Below are 17,364 nucleotides of genomic sequence, written 5' to 3' on the forward strand. Positions count from 1 at the left end.
TGGGTCGGTCAGTCGGTCTGTCTGTCTCTGCATTCTTTATGAAGTGAACTGCTACTGAATTTCAGCTTTGAATTGAGCTTCCCCTAAGCCACAAGAATAAAGAGACAAAACTTAATTTAGCAGTATTCCACTTTAAGGGCAGAACTCCAGCCCCTTCTGTCCACAGGCTACACACACACACACACACACACACACACACACACACACACACACACACACACACACACACACACACACACACACACACACACACACACACAGGCTACACACACACACAAGCCAAGCTAAGCACAGAGTGGAATAGGGAGAGGTTTGCTGGAGTTGAGAGCAATTGCATTCCTGGCTAAAATGGGCTAGCTGTAACACACACAATCACGTCACACACACACACACACACACACACACACACACACACACACACACACACACACACACACACACACACACACACACACGCAGGCAAGCAGACACAGAATCCAAAGCACAGATTTTCTCTTCATTGGGAACAGACAGACACAGAGTTAGTCTAGTCAAACTTAGATTCGAACCAGTACAGAGTTTTCATTCTTCAGAACCACATCAGAGCAAATAAACAACAGAGCGAGCACACATTTTGGCCATGAAGTTGTTGAAAAAAATAGCTGATCTTTGATCTACACGCTCACATTGGGTTTCAACAATGCGATTTGTTGAAAGCTTTTTGAGCGGCCAGTATTGAAATAGGACTTAAGTGGTTAAGCGCCAAAAGAAATTGGAGCTGCCAATTAGTCAGCACTGACATGCATGAGAAGAACAAGGTCTTTGATTAATTAAGTTGATAATGAAGCAATGGAAACCACATACACACAGGACCACAATGGAAGCAATAAGCCATCCTTTTATCATTGCTTGCGTAATTGTACTTGCGGTACTGTTTGCAAATGTTAATGAAGTATTCAATCAATCAATCAATCAGTCAGTCAAACAAACAAACAAGCAAGCAAGAAACTTTTAGTGTTACCCACATGGAAACACTGATATAATAATAGTATTTATTGGATCAGAACTTCATTTCTTTGCTCATGCCACTGTAGCTTACAGTGACTTATCCAACCTACGTTGGCTACTTACTGACCTACATACTGTAGTTCCTCTGCTTTATTCAGCCTGCTGACTTACATTACCTAACCTACCTACCTTAAAGTGTCTGTGGGGGAGTGTTTACTCAGTCTATCGTATGGAATATGCAGTATTTGTTACTGACTGTAGAGTGCAAAGCCTCACTCAGGACCATCTCAACACTTCATTCAGCTCTATCTACGAGTCTCTCTCTAATGGGTTACTATACTTTGGTCCGACATACCATTGGTCCGATCGACTACCTACCCCAAACCCTCACCCTAACCATAACCGCAAGCACGGGGCAGCACACCTAAACCTAACCCCAACCCTCTCCCGAGTCGGACCAATGATATGTCGGACCAAAGTATGCCTCCCCTCTAATGTGGGACAACACAGAGCTTGATAAATATTGAGTGGAATAGTAAGAATAACATCAACACATGTGTCACTGTTGTTTCCAACAGCTGGTTCTGCGGACAGATTTTACTCTAAACACTACCATCTGGTTAGAAGAGGCTGACGCTCTCTCTCTCTCTCTCTCTCTCTCTCTCTCTCTCGCGCTCTCAATCTCTTTTTTCCCCTCTATCTGTCAGAGCCTGCGCACAGCTTTTATTCTAAACAAAACCATCTGGATATAATACAGACTCTCTATTTCTTTATGTACCGCTCTCTCTATCTCTCCATTCCTAGGACAGACGGTGCTCTCGTTATGTCCTTCTTTTAGCGTATTTTCACCCTGTCCCTCTGTCTTGCCTGTCTCTGTCTGTCTGTCTGTCTGTCTGTCTGTCTGTCTCTCACTCTCTCTCTCTCTCTCTCCGCCTCCAATCGAGCCCAGCTGTTCTGACAAAGACAGACCGATATCCACACCACATGCTCAGCTGACACCCTGTGCAGAGAGAGAGAGAGAGAGTGAGAGAGAGAGAGAGACAGAGATAGAGAGAGATAGAGAGAGATGGGTGTTTCTATGTGTCGCACTTGACAGACTGTGAGATAGAGTTGCATGCTTGATTCACAGTTAGCTGCATGTTGTGTTTTCTTCTTGGTGCGGGTATACTTTTTGCGTGTGTGTTTCGCGTATCAGGGTTGCGGCGTGGCAGAGTACATACGTGCACGGTAAAGTGACTAATGCATGTGTGACTTATTTGTTGTGTATGTCTACTCTACTGTATGTGTGTGTGTGTGTGTGTTCTACTGCTATTCTTAGTGCAGCTTTAGACTTGGTGAACCACGTGTATTTGACTGTGTGGTGGTTGTGTATTTATTTTCCCTTTTTGCTGTTACCGATTTTACTGACCGCTGCCTCTGTGCACTTTGTGTGTGTGTGTGTGTGTGTGTGTGTGTGTGTGTGTGTGTGTGTGTGTGTGTGTGTGTGTGTGTGTGTGTGTGTGTGTGTGTGTGTGTGTGTGTGTGTGTGTGTGTGTGTGTGTGTGTGTGTGTGTGTGTGTGTGTGTGTTTACTATCGCAGAGACCGATGACTATGCTGAGATAGTTGATGAAGAAGACACGTACACCATGCCCTCCAGTGAGTATCTTCTACACTGTTCTCTTTAAACTACAACTACCAGGAGTGTTTATCTTCTCCCCGGGGGAGAAACCAGCTTCCATTTAGCTTCTCTCCTCCTAACTGCTGCTATAGCTCTGTTCACCAACGCCGTTCGCCAGCAACATGTTGCGGTATGGTTTGCATCACTGTTCTTCTTTTTGCTCAATACTGAAACCGGAGAACGGCGTGATGCTTTCCCACGACACCCTGGGAAGGTTCTGTTTAGCATCAATAACACTTTACTCTATTATATGCTGGAACTATTTCCAGGAGATAAATCTTTGTTGGTTTCCACTGAGGCAAATGCTAGAAGCAGCAGTGAGAATGAAACACCGGTACCGTGTAACAAGAGCCGAGAAACAAACCAGCCAACCACTAAAAATGTAATACTGAGCTGCTGGCCCTGGATATCTACAGCATCTGCACTGGATCTTTGACTGAGTGAGCATGTAGTGTGGACCGTCTTATCAATAAATATAAATGTACAGTCAATATATGAAAGAATAGAAACCTAGCTGTATGTTCATCACCAGTGATGAATGTGTACAGTATATGGGTGGATTTAAGCACGGTCTGTTAACATTCTATCAACACTGAGAATATTAATGAAAATAGAGTTAATATACTGTATGTACAAGCTATCGGCGATGCTAATAATCCAGATTCAGTCTGCTTGCGGACAGGGACCAGCTCAGGCCAGCGAGGTTAGACTGGGTTTGGCAGGGTGTCGGACAATTAGAAACAGAGACCTGCTCGGATAGGAGCCAGAGAGACCACCGTGGTGACAAACCACAGTTCACGGCGATACAAGTCATAATGTGCTCGATCCGGTTTACAGTTCCTGTCAAAAGCCTTGCCTATTGACGCGGAATTTCTCAGAGAACGGAGCGGAGTCCCTGTGTGTGAACGGAGCGGAGTCTGCGTGTGTCCGCAACGGTACTCTACTCTATTTTTGGTGTGTCCGCGGGGGTTATGCAGCCCTTCGCCTCGCGGTACGGTTCCTTTCCGTCCCTGGTGTAACCCTGCCGTAAGGCGTTGGAAAGTAAAGGGTGCCACGAGTGATTGGAGCTTCAAGCTTAATTTATACTCCATTGCACAATGATGTAGCTTGCCGGCAACAATAAGCCAGTAAGCTTGAAAATGGCCATGAAAATGTCATTTTCTGTGAATTCCCCCGAATAGCATGTCTTCAGATATTTTCCTCCTGTATGTGTGCAAACTCGTATGGCTATATATGCACATATGCATATGCTTACCTATTTGTAGTAGACTGAGCTAAAAAACACTTATGCTACTGAGATATTCCACATGTAGCCACTCTATCTATACATGTCTGTTGATATCATCTCATATTTGTTTATTTGTTCTGCCATTCATTCTACCATTTCTTCCCTCCGTTCATTCTGCAAAACAAACAAATAACCTTCCCACCTTTACACAGTCAAATCCTTGGTGTAAATTTTTAGTCGATTTGTAATTTTAGTTTAGAGATCTACACTTGTACAGACTCAGAACTAAATCTGTAATCCGTAAGATTTATGGTCGGCCCGGAATTCAAACTCGCAAAGTTGTCTTGAGTTAACACCCGTTTGGGCAGGAGAGGTATAACACTCTGAGCTTCATTGGTAGTTAGTTGCTACACCTCTCCCACCTGGTAGTTCTAAACGTCTCAACACGGAGAACCACCTCATCCAACCACTGCCGTTAGCGGAGGGTCACACTCAGAAGTACAAGTCAGCCATGTTTTCTTGTATTGCTTCATTATGTCTCAGTGACAGACGTTTCGGATGTCCAGCCTTCATCAGCCACTGAATTTACACTCATCACTGGTGAAGGCCGCATGGCTGTCATCTGTCATTGAGGCATAATGGAGCATTAAACAAAACATTTACCTTTATTTCTGAGTGCGACCCTCCGCTTTTTGATTTGTGTACAGAGCACGGCGGTAACAGAAAGTTTGTTAAAGTTACATACTGTATTGTATAAACATAACTCGGCTGTGCAGGGAATGGATACAATAACATTCTATTCTATAATAAAGAAAGTTATGCTGTAAAATGACCACTGAGGATTTTACAGTGTCCTGGTGCCTGTATGTATGTCGTTCTTTGTGCGTCTAGTCTACTACGTGTGTGAATGTGTTTTCTCAGCTATTCTCAATCTTAAAGCAGTTGTCTGGCTCTGTCTGTCTCTCTGTCTCTCTCTCTTTCTCCTCCCAATGCCAACACAGTGTGCTATGGAATAGTTCAAGGTAAAATGAACTCTCTCTCTCTCTCTGTCTCTCTCCCTCTCGTACCAGGATAACTTGACCTTTTTACATTTTTGGTTGTTAATTTTCTCTGCCATGCGTTTAACAAATTTGAGGAGAAAATATATATATTGTATGTATATATTGTACCTAAATGTGTTAATACTTGACAGAGTCTTTTGGGCGTCGAACTCTGGATTTTATCCCAAACTGCCTGGTCAAGAATATTATTAATAGACTGAAATTGAAAAAGGTTGAGGTATCTCATTTACATTGTGATTTGTTGTCAAGTCATGTTTGTTGGTGTAATTATGTACTGTATCTCAATTGAAAGTCATTCAGCTTTGGTCTTGGAGTTGAAAGGAAACTCCACCCAAAGACCCACAATGTTATTTTAATTATTGTGGACAATTCAATCAGAACATGAGAAACATCTCTCTAAGCCTCTTCAGCTGAATGACTAGATGCTTTGTTTTGGGGCATGGTTTTCATTAGCCTTTTCCTTGGTTATCGTTTATTTAATTTATTTTAATGTCTCTTATGAAATGTTTTGGTTTCTACTCAATTGTGGCTGTTTTGTCTTGTCCTCTGTCGTGTGAACTGTGAAGTAATTGATTATTGTGTAATGACCCCTGTGCAGAATGTAATTTCTTCTTGTTATAAAGTGGTTATCCAGACGAGTAATTTGGACGAAAAAACGAATATTTGGAACGATTTGGGTTCTAAAATGTCATCTCTGGCAGATTCCCATGTAATTAGCATTGTTGAGGTTCTCCTCCATTCTGTCGATTGCTTAGTTAATCCGAGTTAAGCCAGATGTATACTTTGTCTTGCCACTAGTGCTGGACATTGTGGACAATTAATCACAAATTGTGAATTTATGTTTCACAGTTAGGTAATTGTCAAACACCTTATTTGGCCATCTGTTACGCATTGTCTTGTCTCCTCACCAATACTCAAAATGTCATCTATCCAGGACACTGTACTGCCCATCCATCAGGCTCATGGAGGCTGTGTATTCTTTTTTTGTAGAATAGATTTTAATCCATTTTCAATTTCCATTGCAAATATTCATCATCATCAAGGAAAACGTCAGATAAGCTGAAAATGTCCTGGTGGGAGTTGTAGTTTCAAGGCAGTGCCCAGTAGAAAATAGCAGATCTACAAGCGCATAGTGTGTCTCATCACGACACATTGTGAGCTTGTAGATCGGCTATTTTGCGAGTTGTAGTTTTTCAAGGCAGTGCCCAGTAGTGGTAGTGAGTGGAAGTCGTGTAGCCCTACTATGTCATGTACCTCTTATATTCCAGTCTCCAGATATTCATTACATTACATTATGCATGCCTCACTGTCTGTCCTGTCTAAAAATGGAATCAGCTTAAACTAAATATCAAGTTCAGAATCTGGGTTATTATAAACCAAATATGTTTGCATGACAGTTTAATGGGGGAAAGAAAATCAACAGGAATGCTACTGTGCATGTAAAAACCTGTGTGTGTGTGTGTGTGTGTGTGTGTGTGTGTGTGTGTGTGTGTGTGTGTGTGTGTGTGTGTGTGTGTGTGTGTGTGTGTGTGTGTGTGTGTGTGTGTGTGTGTGTGTGTGTGTGTGTGTGTGTGTGTGTGTGTGTGTGTGTGTGTGTGTGTGTGTGTGTGTGTGTGTGTGTGTGTGTGTGTGTGCGTGCGTGCGTGCGTGGCAATGTGCATGTCAAGGCAAATGTTTCTGATTTATGGAAAGTGAACTCAAACGGTCACACTGAGAACCTTTGCTCAGAACATATTATTTGCAAGTAATTCTTTGGTTCTCCTCTCTTCTCCTCTCCTCTCCTCTCCTCTCCTCTCCTCTCCTCTCCCCTCCCATGCAGCTCGGGACTATGAGATCCAGAGGGACAGGATAGAGTTGGGCCGTTGCATCGGAGAGGGCCAGTTTGGTGATGTTCACCAAGGAGTCTACAGCAGCCCGGTATATAAACACTTTCATCTCTCTAGACCAGTGGTTCGCAAACTTTTCAGCTCCAGACCCAAAAGAGGGATTAGACGTTTTCCCGGGACCCAAACTAGTGAAAATAGCTGATCTACAGGGCGACGCATTGTGAGCTTGTAGAGCTTGTAGATCTGCTATTTCTATTTCTAGATCTTTGTTTTTGAATAAATGGAATTTCTTAACACGTTTAATTTGATTAGATTTTCATTTTAAGACGTTTATTTGATTTGATTTTGCTTTTAATTCATGAAAATGTTTGCAATAATAATTCAAAACAAAACCTAGGAAACAAAATAATATATAGGGAGTTAATAGGAACCCATAAAAATCTGTCTGCTCTAAATGCGTTTGCCTAACCCTGCCTCCTCCTAACCTGTCACTCGCCCATGCTGTACAGGAAATGGCTCCCTCGAACGTTGCCATCAAGACCTGTAAGAACTGCACATCAGACAGCGTCAGAGAGAAGTTCCTGCAAGAAGCGCGTAAGACCACTTTAATTGTTTCTTTGCATGACATAAACCCATGGCATAAACCCATTTTAGGACTGGCCGATTCTAAAAAGAAAATGTCTTAAAAGTTTTCTGAAAAACCTATGTTTCTATGTCAGTGGTGCTCAACATTTTGAGGAGGACCTACAGAATTATCTGTATTTGGCCATCTGAAAATATGTTGTTCCAGGGACCCCCCCAGAAGCAAAGATTTTAGTTAAAAACGTTCGCTCTGAAATAATTTAAAGATTTGCACATTTTTATGATGATGATTCAATAGCTAAAGTGTAACATAATGCTTAAAAGTAATCACCGGCGGGGGCGGCAGTCTCCATTTGTGCACTTGGCGGCTTTGACAATGGTAAAAGTGCCCTTGGCGATCCCACGCCGCATTGAGCGCAGGCAGAGAACGCTCAGCGGCTGCTCATTACTCATGGTTTTGTGTCCGCAGTGACCATGCGTCAGTTTGACCACCCCCACATCGTCAAGCTGATTGGGGTCATCACAGAGAACCCCGTGTGGATCATCATGGAGCTATGCACTCTGGGAGAGGTACCATGACACTGGCTGTTTCTGTTTTAGAAAACAAAGCGCCAGCAACAGCTAAATAGTTGACATCAGAAAGAAATAATGACCGCAAGAGGGAATGACTATGACATTGTTGTATTATGATTATAATTCCCTCTCTCCATCTGTCTTCCTTTTCTATTCTACTCTGTGTCTCTCTCACTCTCTCTCACCCCCCCCCCCCCCCCCCCCTTTCTGTCTGTGTCTCTCTCTAGTTGCGTTCATTCCTGCAGGTGAGGAAATACAATCTAGACCTGGCTACTCTCATTCTGTTTACTGCTCAACTCAGTACAGCACTGGCCTACCTGGAGAGCAAGCGCTTCGTACACAGGTACACACGCACGCACGCACGCACACACACACACACACACACACACACACACACACACACACACACACACACACACACACACACACACACACACACACACACACACACACACATGGATCTTGCACTGGCATGGAATCATCTAATCTTGGCTGTTCTGGCTTTCCAGGGACATAGCGGCACGCAACGTGTTGGTCTCAGCCGTGGACTGTGTGATGCTGGGAGACTTTGGTCTGTCGAGATACATGGAGGATAGCTCATACTACAAAGGTATGCACGCACACACGCACGCACGCACACACGCACACACACACACACACACACACACACACACACACACACAGCTTTCTGTAGCAATAAAGGTGTTTTTTGGTGCTTATTCTCTGTTGCCACCTTCTGGTTATGTGCTAGTAGTGCAGTCTTTCATTCTGCCATGGCCGTTCATGTGTTGCTTTTGGGAGACCAGGTGATCTACTGTGTGACAACAACAAATAAAATGATCCTTGCTGTCGGGCAGAAACCTCTTATCTCTTTAGTAAATTATCGCCCTACTTGATCATACCACAGCGCCACACAAAAGGCTTGTCTATATGCTACTTTTGCTATTTTAATAATAATAATAAATTTGAATTTGAATCCTGAAAAGTAACCGTTTTGAATATAATTATGAGGTTTCCACCTGACAGAGATATAATTAATGTACGGTAATATGTCTCTCAGCCTAATAACGGCCTATTTAATGGCAGGCTCCAAAATGACACAATAATCAGTCTCACTCAATGGTATGAAGTGATTATACTTGTTGTGACCGCCAGTCCGCCACAATGTGTTAACACTGTAAATGTATGTGCACATGTCAGCTTCTAAAGGCAAACTGCCTATCAAATGGATGGCTCCTGAGTCTATCAACTTTAGACGATTCACCTCAGCCAGTGACGTCTGGATGTTCGGTGAGTCCAAGCCTTTATTTTGTGTCTATTATACATGAAGTTAAAAAGAATGCACATTTCTTTCTCCTTCCATAACTTCCAAGGCATGTTACTGTCATCCAAAGAGTCTTGCAGCCGCCACCCCACCTATCGAATTAGTTTTACAATATTTTGTATAGCTTGTTTGTTGATGAGCTTTATATCATTTATGTTGCACTGCTGTTACATTAATTATAAGGCATCTTTCCCGTACTGTAGTACTTCAGTACTGTAGTACTTCAGTACTGTTTTTCTAAGCCCCTTCATTTGGTATACAAGAGAGAGACCCCCTAACTAACATGCATAGCATGCTGGTGAGATCAGAACCCCCCCCTTCATCACTCATTAAGCTTACATCTGTCCCCTCTGGAAATGACCCATGTGCTCATAGCCAGCAATGCCATTTCACACACAAAACTAAGTCATTCAGTCACCCCTGCACAGGAAAAAAACACAGTGCTAAACAGTGCTAATAATGGATTTTCTAAGCACTCAAACCCCCCATGCCAAAGCGCCAGCGCTCGCCCAGCAGTCTGCAATCACCCAGGTGGATGCGTGCACGCAAACTCACCACTCGCATATTGTATTGCAGTGATTGATGCACTTAACAACCCCCCACCTACCCAAAAAAAATCACTCAACAACATACTTCAGAAATAATGCACATCTGAAGCATTCATGCTTTGCTCTGTGTGTGTGATGCATGTGCGTGCGTGCACCATACATGGGTATATAAACCTCCTCTCCCTCTCTCTCCGTCCAGGTGTGTGCATGTGGGAGATCTTGATGTATGGCATCAAGCCTTTCCAGGGCGTGAAGAACAACGACGTGATTGGCAGGATAGAGAACGGCGAGCGATTGGCCATGCCCCCACAGTGCCCGCCGACCCTGTACAGTCTGATGACCAAGTGCTGGTCGTACGACCCCAGCAAGAGGCCGCGCTTCACCGAACTCAAAACACAACTCAGGTATCCACTCACAAAACACCTTCAACACCACATGTATAATAAAGTAATACTATGGGGCACGGTGGCACAGTTGGTAGTGCTGTCGCCTCACAGCTAGAAGGTCCTGGGTTCGATTCCCGCTCGGGGCGCTGTGGGTGCTGGCGGCGTGTTTCCTCCTCCGCGTCATCAGTGCCCATACCCGAAGGCGGGGTTGGCGAAAGGGCCTTTCTGTGTGGAGTTTGCATGTTCTCCCCGTGTCCCCTAGGGTAGGTACCCTCACAAAAACATGCAGTAATCCTGGTCTCTAAACTGCCTCCCCCTGGCCAGCCGGGACGCCTGATGGAGGGGAAAGGAACTGGTTGGAATAACGTGCTCCTTCCACACGCTACGTCCAACCAGGGAAACTCCCCCCTGTCAGGTGTAAAGGAGCAACTTGGACACTCAAGCATGAAGGAAGCATGAGTTAAGTCCGTTGCTCTCCCTAGGTTGGCGGAGGGTGTGTAGAGCCCAGGATCACATCACAGGATGATTGACACAGGGGTGAAAAATGGGTTACAAAATCGTGGGACAAAAAAAAAAAAAAGTAATACTATTATCGTTGGTGTCGGGCAGAGACCTCTTACCTCTTATTGTTTTTAGTATCAAAAGTAGCAGATCTGCAAGCTTGTCGATCTTCTACTTTTGTATTGAATTCTGAAAGGTGACTGTTTTAGATATTTTGGAGGTTTACACCCGACAGAGACAATATGGCGTTATCTAGATTAGAACTAGATTAGGACCCACAAATACAATCGTGTTTTTGGGGGTCCAACTCCAACTGAATGTATTTTGTACGTGTATAGGCCAAGCAAATGAATCCCCAGATTCACATATTGTGAATATTCTTTGTTTGTGTTTGTGAATACTTACACATTTTGTGAAGGATCTCAGACCCGCCGTCCTATCATGATGTCGTCAACATGACATGGCTTTAGACGCCGTCTTGTTTTGACCATGAGCTTGAGGCCATGACTGTGGTTTGTGACGTGCTCGTGTGTGTGTCTGTCTGTCTGTGCGTGTGCATGTGTGTGTGTGCGTGTGCGTGCGCGCAGCACTATCCTGGAGGAGGAGAAGATGCAGCAGGAGGAGAGACTCCGCATGGAGATGAGGAGGCAGGTCACTGTGTCCTGGGACTCTGGAGGCTCTGATGAAGCACCGCCTAAAGTAAGACCCACTGTCTGACGGTCTGCTTTTCAACCCTGTTCATGTTAAGGCCCATTTAGGCCTGACGTCGAAATAAATAAAAAACGTTCACTCTGAAAGAATATATATTCAAAGATTTGTGCTGCATTTTTCCGATTTTTCAAAAATAGCAGACCTACAAGCTTGTAGATCTGCTATTTTTCAATAGCTAAAGTGTAACATAATGCTTAGTTAAAACACCAAAAGGGGTTCCCGTCCAGAATGGGTCAAGGCCAATTATTTGCTCAAGCATTTGAGCCATGGACCACCATTTGATGAGATTCAGCCTCGCTGATCCAAAACTAAAGAATACTTTGTTATCGTTCATGTCCACAATTCCATGCTGTCTGTATTGATGCGGTTCCATAGGAGGGAGAGACAACAGGCAAACATCAAAATAACAATTCTTCTACATTCTCTAATTGTGTATACTTTTTGAAAATGAAGTAATGCAGATGTGTAACAATAATTTAACTCTTGAGAGCGTTGGTTTCATTGTTACGCTCTCAAGATTTAAAGATCTAATAAGGGTCCATTTGGTTTCGTTTTACACTCTCAAGAGTTAAAGATCTAACCATTTGGTTACCAACTCTTCATCATTTAGCTGGGGATCACATCTGTGTCACTTCTGTCCATCGCTCTGTCTCTCCGTCTGATGTTCTGTCCACAATCTACAGTACAGTGCGTTGCATCAGATTGATCTTTTGGGTCTCGAGCTGAATAGTTTGGGAACCAGTGACTTACACTATGGAGGTTTAATATGCTGTAGAAACCAACGTGTGTGTCTCTGTCTGTCTAGCCTAGCAGACCAGGATACCCCAGCCCTCGCTCCAGTGAAGGCTTCTTCCCCAGTCCCCAGCACAACCACTACCCGGTGAGTTAACACACACACACACACACACACACACACACACACCCTCACACACACACACATACACACACACACATTGTAGTTATTTATTTGAATCCGCAAATTACAATTCATTTTACAGGGAAACAAATATAACGGAGTTGACAGTTCACCTAAGGATACACATGGCACCTTCTCCTCCACACGTGCGCACACACACACACACACACACACACACACACACACACACACACACACACACACAGCTCAGGGAATGTGATGTTTCTGAGGCTTGATTTATACTTAGCTGCATGCAGGTGCACAAATAGATGATTTGTTCTTGGGTTTGTGGGGGGGGGGGGGGGTTATTGTGTACCCCCTTTTTGTCACCAATTTAGTCACACACATCTATGTGTTGTCATTGCTGTTGTAACCTATTGGCTCACCTGCCAGTGAGGCTTCGTCATGCTCCTGCTGCCCAACACACCCTGCTGGTGCCGATCTAAAAGGTCATACCGCGTCACGCTGTTACACGTTGTGTGCAGTCATTTTCAGAACCAATAAATCAATCGCGCATAGTAAATGTATGTTTATATTGCATGTTTTGATTCTATCTAGTTATAATGTTTCAATCCGATTTTATCCGATCCGTTTTACTAGTTTGGTTCAAGTCGTACATCATACAATGGTGTTGCTCACTGAAAACAGCCAATCTACAAGCTCACAATGCAAACTGTGCAAACGGCTATTTTTGGCACAGGCCACCGGCGTACAACGAAGTATAATAAATCGGGCTATACTGGCTATTGAGAGAGAGAGAGAGAGAGATTGGTGGGGAGAAAAAAGAGTGGCGTGTGTTTGGTTCAAAGCGAGATGAGAGAAACTGAGAGGGAGAGAAAGAGAGTTCAACTAGTTATTCTTTCAGCTCATAAACTAAGCAGACATCAGGCATTTCCTGTAGAGCTATAACTCTCCTCTCTTTCACTCTCTCTCACTCTCTCTTACACACACACACACACACACACACACACACACACACACACACCCCACATACTCTCAATCCTAAGGCTTTATGCTCTCTCTCTCTCTCTCTGTGGCCTTATAAGGAGTGCAGACTTTCAACGGTTATTTACCCTCTTCATATCACACGTTGTAATAACATGCATGTCTGTGTAGTTCAGGGGTTCTCCAACTAACCCAGGTGGACTGGAGATTGGACTCCTATGATGATATAAGATGAATACTAATACCGCTCTGAACCAGCGTTTCTCAAAGGTTTTCATTGGAGCGTATTGTACACTCTTTAGGTGCATTCCCACCGCAAGTTGAAATATCTTTCAAGTCGCTTGAATCGCTTCACGTTGGGCGCGCCAGTCAGCGTTGGTAAACGTTAGGCGAGGTTCACCTCCCTTGGGACTTTCCATCTGGAGTAAAGGTACAGAGGATACTGAGGCGACTCATTCAACGATCCATGCAACGTCAAGACATTGACATTGCATATAATTCCGCCACTCAAAGAAATAATTTATCTTGCGGTGGAAAAATACCTTCTGAGTTACAGACCCGTAAGGGACCATTTGGACCCCACTCTGAGAATCAGTAGTAGTAGTACTAGTAGGTGGAGGAGGACTGTTATAATCATTATTCTCATTGGTTTACTTTTTGTTAATAACTTCAAGAACGAACAAATTAGTGAGGTATTAAGGCTCATACATAGTCTGGATTTACGGTGGTGGGGTGACCACCGAACTACAACATGACGTCACGAACGAGCCGCGGTGAAGAGCAAACCACCACCACCGCCACCGCCCCCAGCCCTTCTCTCTGTTTTTACTCACCACCGCTCAACGTTATTTCAGCTCCGGTGGTCAGCTCACCACCGGAGCGGTGGTCACCTCACCACCGAAAATCCAGACTATGAATAGGCCTTTAATCTCCTGTCTCTTTTTCTGTCTTCTTTCGCTCTGTGCCTGTCTCTCTCTCTCTGTCTTCTGTCTCTTATCTATCTCTCTCCACCTCCTCTCTCTGTCCGGCTTCTTTGTGTCTGTCTCTCTGCCTTTCTCTCCCTGTTTGCATTCTCTTATCTGCCTGTCTCTCTGTCTGTCTCTTTCTCTGGTTTCTGTCTCTCTCTCTCTCTCTCTGGCCGTCTCACTGTGGTCCTGTCTCTCTCTCTCTCTCTCTAGGCGTCAGCCCATGCTGGGGTGGGGGGTGTCGGGGGTGTCTATCCCCCTCATGAGACCTGGAACCAGCACAGACCTGAACACACCGCACTTTGGAGCCCTACCATGGAGGTACACGCATGCACACACACACATGCACATGCACACGGGAATTGGCTAAGTTACACATGAAAGTGACAACATTTTTGGGCCAACCAAGTGTGTAAAATGGATCATGTGTGTCCTAAAGGATGGTGGGTGTGTTGGAACAAGTCTGATGGAGGAGAGGCTGATGATGCAACAACAACAAATGGAAGATGACCAACGATGGCTGGAACAAGAGGAGAGTCTCATGGTAACCCTCCCCCCACACACACACACACACGCTTTGCATCTTTTGGTGTAGCTTTTGTAGCAGCTACAAACGTCTGATGTATCTTATAATTGTATCTTCATGTCGCTGGCCTCCATTGAAAGAGAATGGTAGCCTGTATCTTTGTAGCTGCCAGTGTGAAGGCAGCATTGCTCAAGTCAAATGGGCATTGACATACGCACACACACGCACGCACACACACACGTCACACACACGCGCGCACACACACACACACACACACACACACACACACACACACACACACACACACACACACACACACACACACACACACCTGTCACCATGGAGACAAAACACCTCTACCTGCAAAACAACTTCTTCTTTTCCCCTGGTCATGCCGTTCTCCTTTCCTTGATTAGTGTTTTCATTTTTTAGCCAGGTGGAAGACTGATGGCGAGAGAGAGAGAGGGAGAGAGAGGTAGACAGTGACTTGGACGGAAAGAAAGAGCTGAAAGACAAACTTATCTGGCATCCTGTAATGCCCCCCCCCCTCTCTCTCTCCAACCTACCAATACCGTCGCTGTCGGGCGGAACCCTTGTATGTCCTATACCGGTACTTATCACGAAATGGGAAAAATAAACTGGGTTCCAATGGATCCAATGTAGTTATTATTTAGTCACAAGCTCTTGTTAATACTTTTCATTGGCTCAATGTTTTATAAAAACCCACAGACGACGTTCATAAAGGTTCAAGAGCAGCTCAAATAGCAGCGCAACACGTTATGAGTTTGTAGATCGACTATCTTCGTCGTTTTTTTGGGAGGCACTGTTCATTTATGATTCAAGTTGTAATATGGATATACAAGGTTTTCTGCCTGACTGCAACGATATGCTTGGTCGCGTTGCCAGTGTTTGTACAGATGAAGCACACATTTTCATTCATCATGCGACAGAATAAATCTCTCATGGCCGACCTGGCAGTTCAAGCCCTACAGATGTCCCATTTCAGAAGCCTGATTTATACTGCTGTCTCCCACCGAAAACAGCAGATCTACAAGCTCTATGTGCAACACTGGCATGCAACACATTGTATTTATTTTATTCTTTGTCTTTATTGATAGATAACAGTAAGGTAGACAATGGGGAGAGAGATGGAGGGGAAGACAAACGGTAACATTTGTTGAGATCGGGACTCGAACCCGCGACTGTCATGCTGGATTACCCACTAAGGACACATTCGTGTTTTAACCCTTTTAGACCTGAGCACGATTCTACAAATGTCTTCTAAAACAGTTTTCTGAAGAACCCTATGTTTCTGTCAGTCGTTCTCAGAAGAACCCTATGTTTCTGTCAGTCGTTCTCAGAAGAACCCTATGTTTCTGTCAGTCGTTCTCTGAAGAACCCTATGTTTCTGTCAGTCGTTCTCTGAAGAACCCTATGTTTCTGTCAGTCGGGACAGAAGGACCCCCACAAATATATGTAATTGTTCCAGGTTTGCAGATTTACACCACATTTTCACTATTTTTCAAAAAACTAAAGCATAACACCAGAACAACACCTGCTGCTAGCTGGCTCCATACAGCTGCTGTTGCAACTGCAGTGAACAGAAAGTTCAATTATCATAATTCTTTTTACGTTTATTGTTTTTAACTGGGAATGGGAACTGCTAACCTACACTCGTTTCGATGTTAGCTACAGACCTTTGAGGACTCTGAAGGCTCATTCATAGTCTGGATTTTCGGTGGTGAGGTGACCACCGCTCCGGTGGTGAGGTGACCACCGAAGCTGAAATAACGTTGAGCGGTGGTGAGTAAAAACAGAGAGAAGGGCGGTGGCGGTGGTTTGCTCTTCACCGCGGCTCGTGATGTCATGTTGTAGTTTGGTGGTCACCTCACCACCGAAAATCCATACTATGAATAACGCTTGAGGAAGATGTAGTCAACAACATCAAAAGGTCTTTTTGTCCTGTACGTAGCACCTTCATTACAAAGAGGCTTATTGTCCGAGCTGCGCCGGTCTCCCCACCTTTCATATTTCTGTTTGATCTGCTAGTCAAATACACAACCCAGTGTTTGTTTTGAAAAGTGAGAAGGAAGACAGAGCAGGCCCAGAGAAACGGAGTTTGGAGAGGAAGAGAGAGAGTGAGAGAAGGAGGGATAAAGGAAGTGGGATTGGCAACAGCAACAGAGAGAGAGAGAGAGAGAGAGAGAGAGAGAGAGAGAGAGAGAGATGAAGGGAGAAACAGAGAGAGAGAGAGAGAGAGGGGGGGGGGGAGGAACCCAGAAAGGGAGGGAGGAAGCAGACGGTGGAGAGAAACAGACAGTGAAACAGACGGGAGAGTTTAAGCGGTAGACTGCGGGATCTTTTTCTCTCCAGGACTGTCTTTGAGACTCGTTGGAGATTTTTACTCCTCTGGAAATTATTTCCCTCCTCTGGTCTCCTTGGCTCTTACATCCCTCTTTCTTTCTTTCTTTCTTTCTCCTTCTCCGTCAAATTTGAACTATGTAGAGCTTAATTTCTCTCCCTGAATCACTCATCTCTCTCTCTCTCTCTCTCTCTCTCTCTCGCTCTCGCTCTCGCTCTCGCTCTCGCTCTCTCTCTCTCTCCACCCCGCCCATTCAGTTCTCTAT

At 44.4% G+C, this 17,364-nt stretch overlaps 1 protein-coding gene across 9 annotated transcripts in view; it reads left to right on the forward strand.

Moving 5' to 3' along the window:
* LOC310872908 (focal adhesion kinase 1-like) overlaps window positions 1-17,364 on the forward strand; it is an 84,890-nt gene that overhangs the window by 56,989 nt on the left and 10,537 nt on the right. For 6 of the 9 annotated variants that reach the window (XM_083785098.1, XM_083785096.1, XM_083785099.1 and 3 more), the window contains 13 exons: window positions 2,567-2,623; window positions 4,875-4,895; window positions 6,754-6,851; window positions 7,270-7,354; window positions 7,812-7,912; window positions 8,143-8,258; window positions 8,425-8,525; window positions 9,116-9,205; window positions 9,987-10,191; window positions 11,262-11,373; window positions 12,191-12,265; window positions 14,425-14,532; window positions 14,651-14,755. In XM_083785098.1, the coding sequence (XP_083641224.1) occupies window positions 2,567-2,623; window positions 4,875-4,895; window positions 6,754-6,851; window positions 7,270-7,354; window positions 7,812-7,912; window positions 8,143-8,258; window positions 8,425-8,525; window positions 9,116-9,205; window positions 9,987-10,191; window positions 11,262-11,373; window positions 12,191-12,265; window positions 14,425-14,532; window positions 14,651-14,755 (1,274 nt within the window). The remainder of the gene's footprint in view (window positions 1-2,566; window positions 2,624-4,874; window positions 4,896-6,753; window positions 6,852-7,269; window positions 7,355-7,811; window positions 7,913-8,142; window positions 8,259-8,424; window positions 8,526-9,115; window positions 9,206-9,986; window positions 10,192-11,261; window positions 11,374-12,190; window positions 12,266-14,424; window positions 14,533-14,650; window positions 14,756-17,364) is intronic. The other 3 variants (XM_083785092.1, XM_083785095.1, XM_083785097.1) reach the window with 1 other exon arrangement.

The sequence above is a fragment of the Protomyctophum parallelum genome, assembly GCF_964188405.1.
Source record: "Protomyctophum parallelum genome assembly, chromosome: 1".
Taxonomy (NCBI): domain Eukaryota; kingdom Metazoa; phylum Chordata; class Actinopteri; order Myctophiformes; family Myctophidae; genus Protomyctophum; species Protomyctophum parallelum.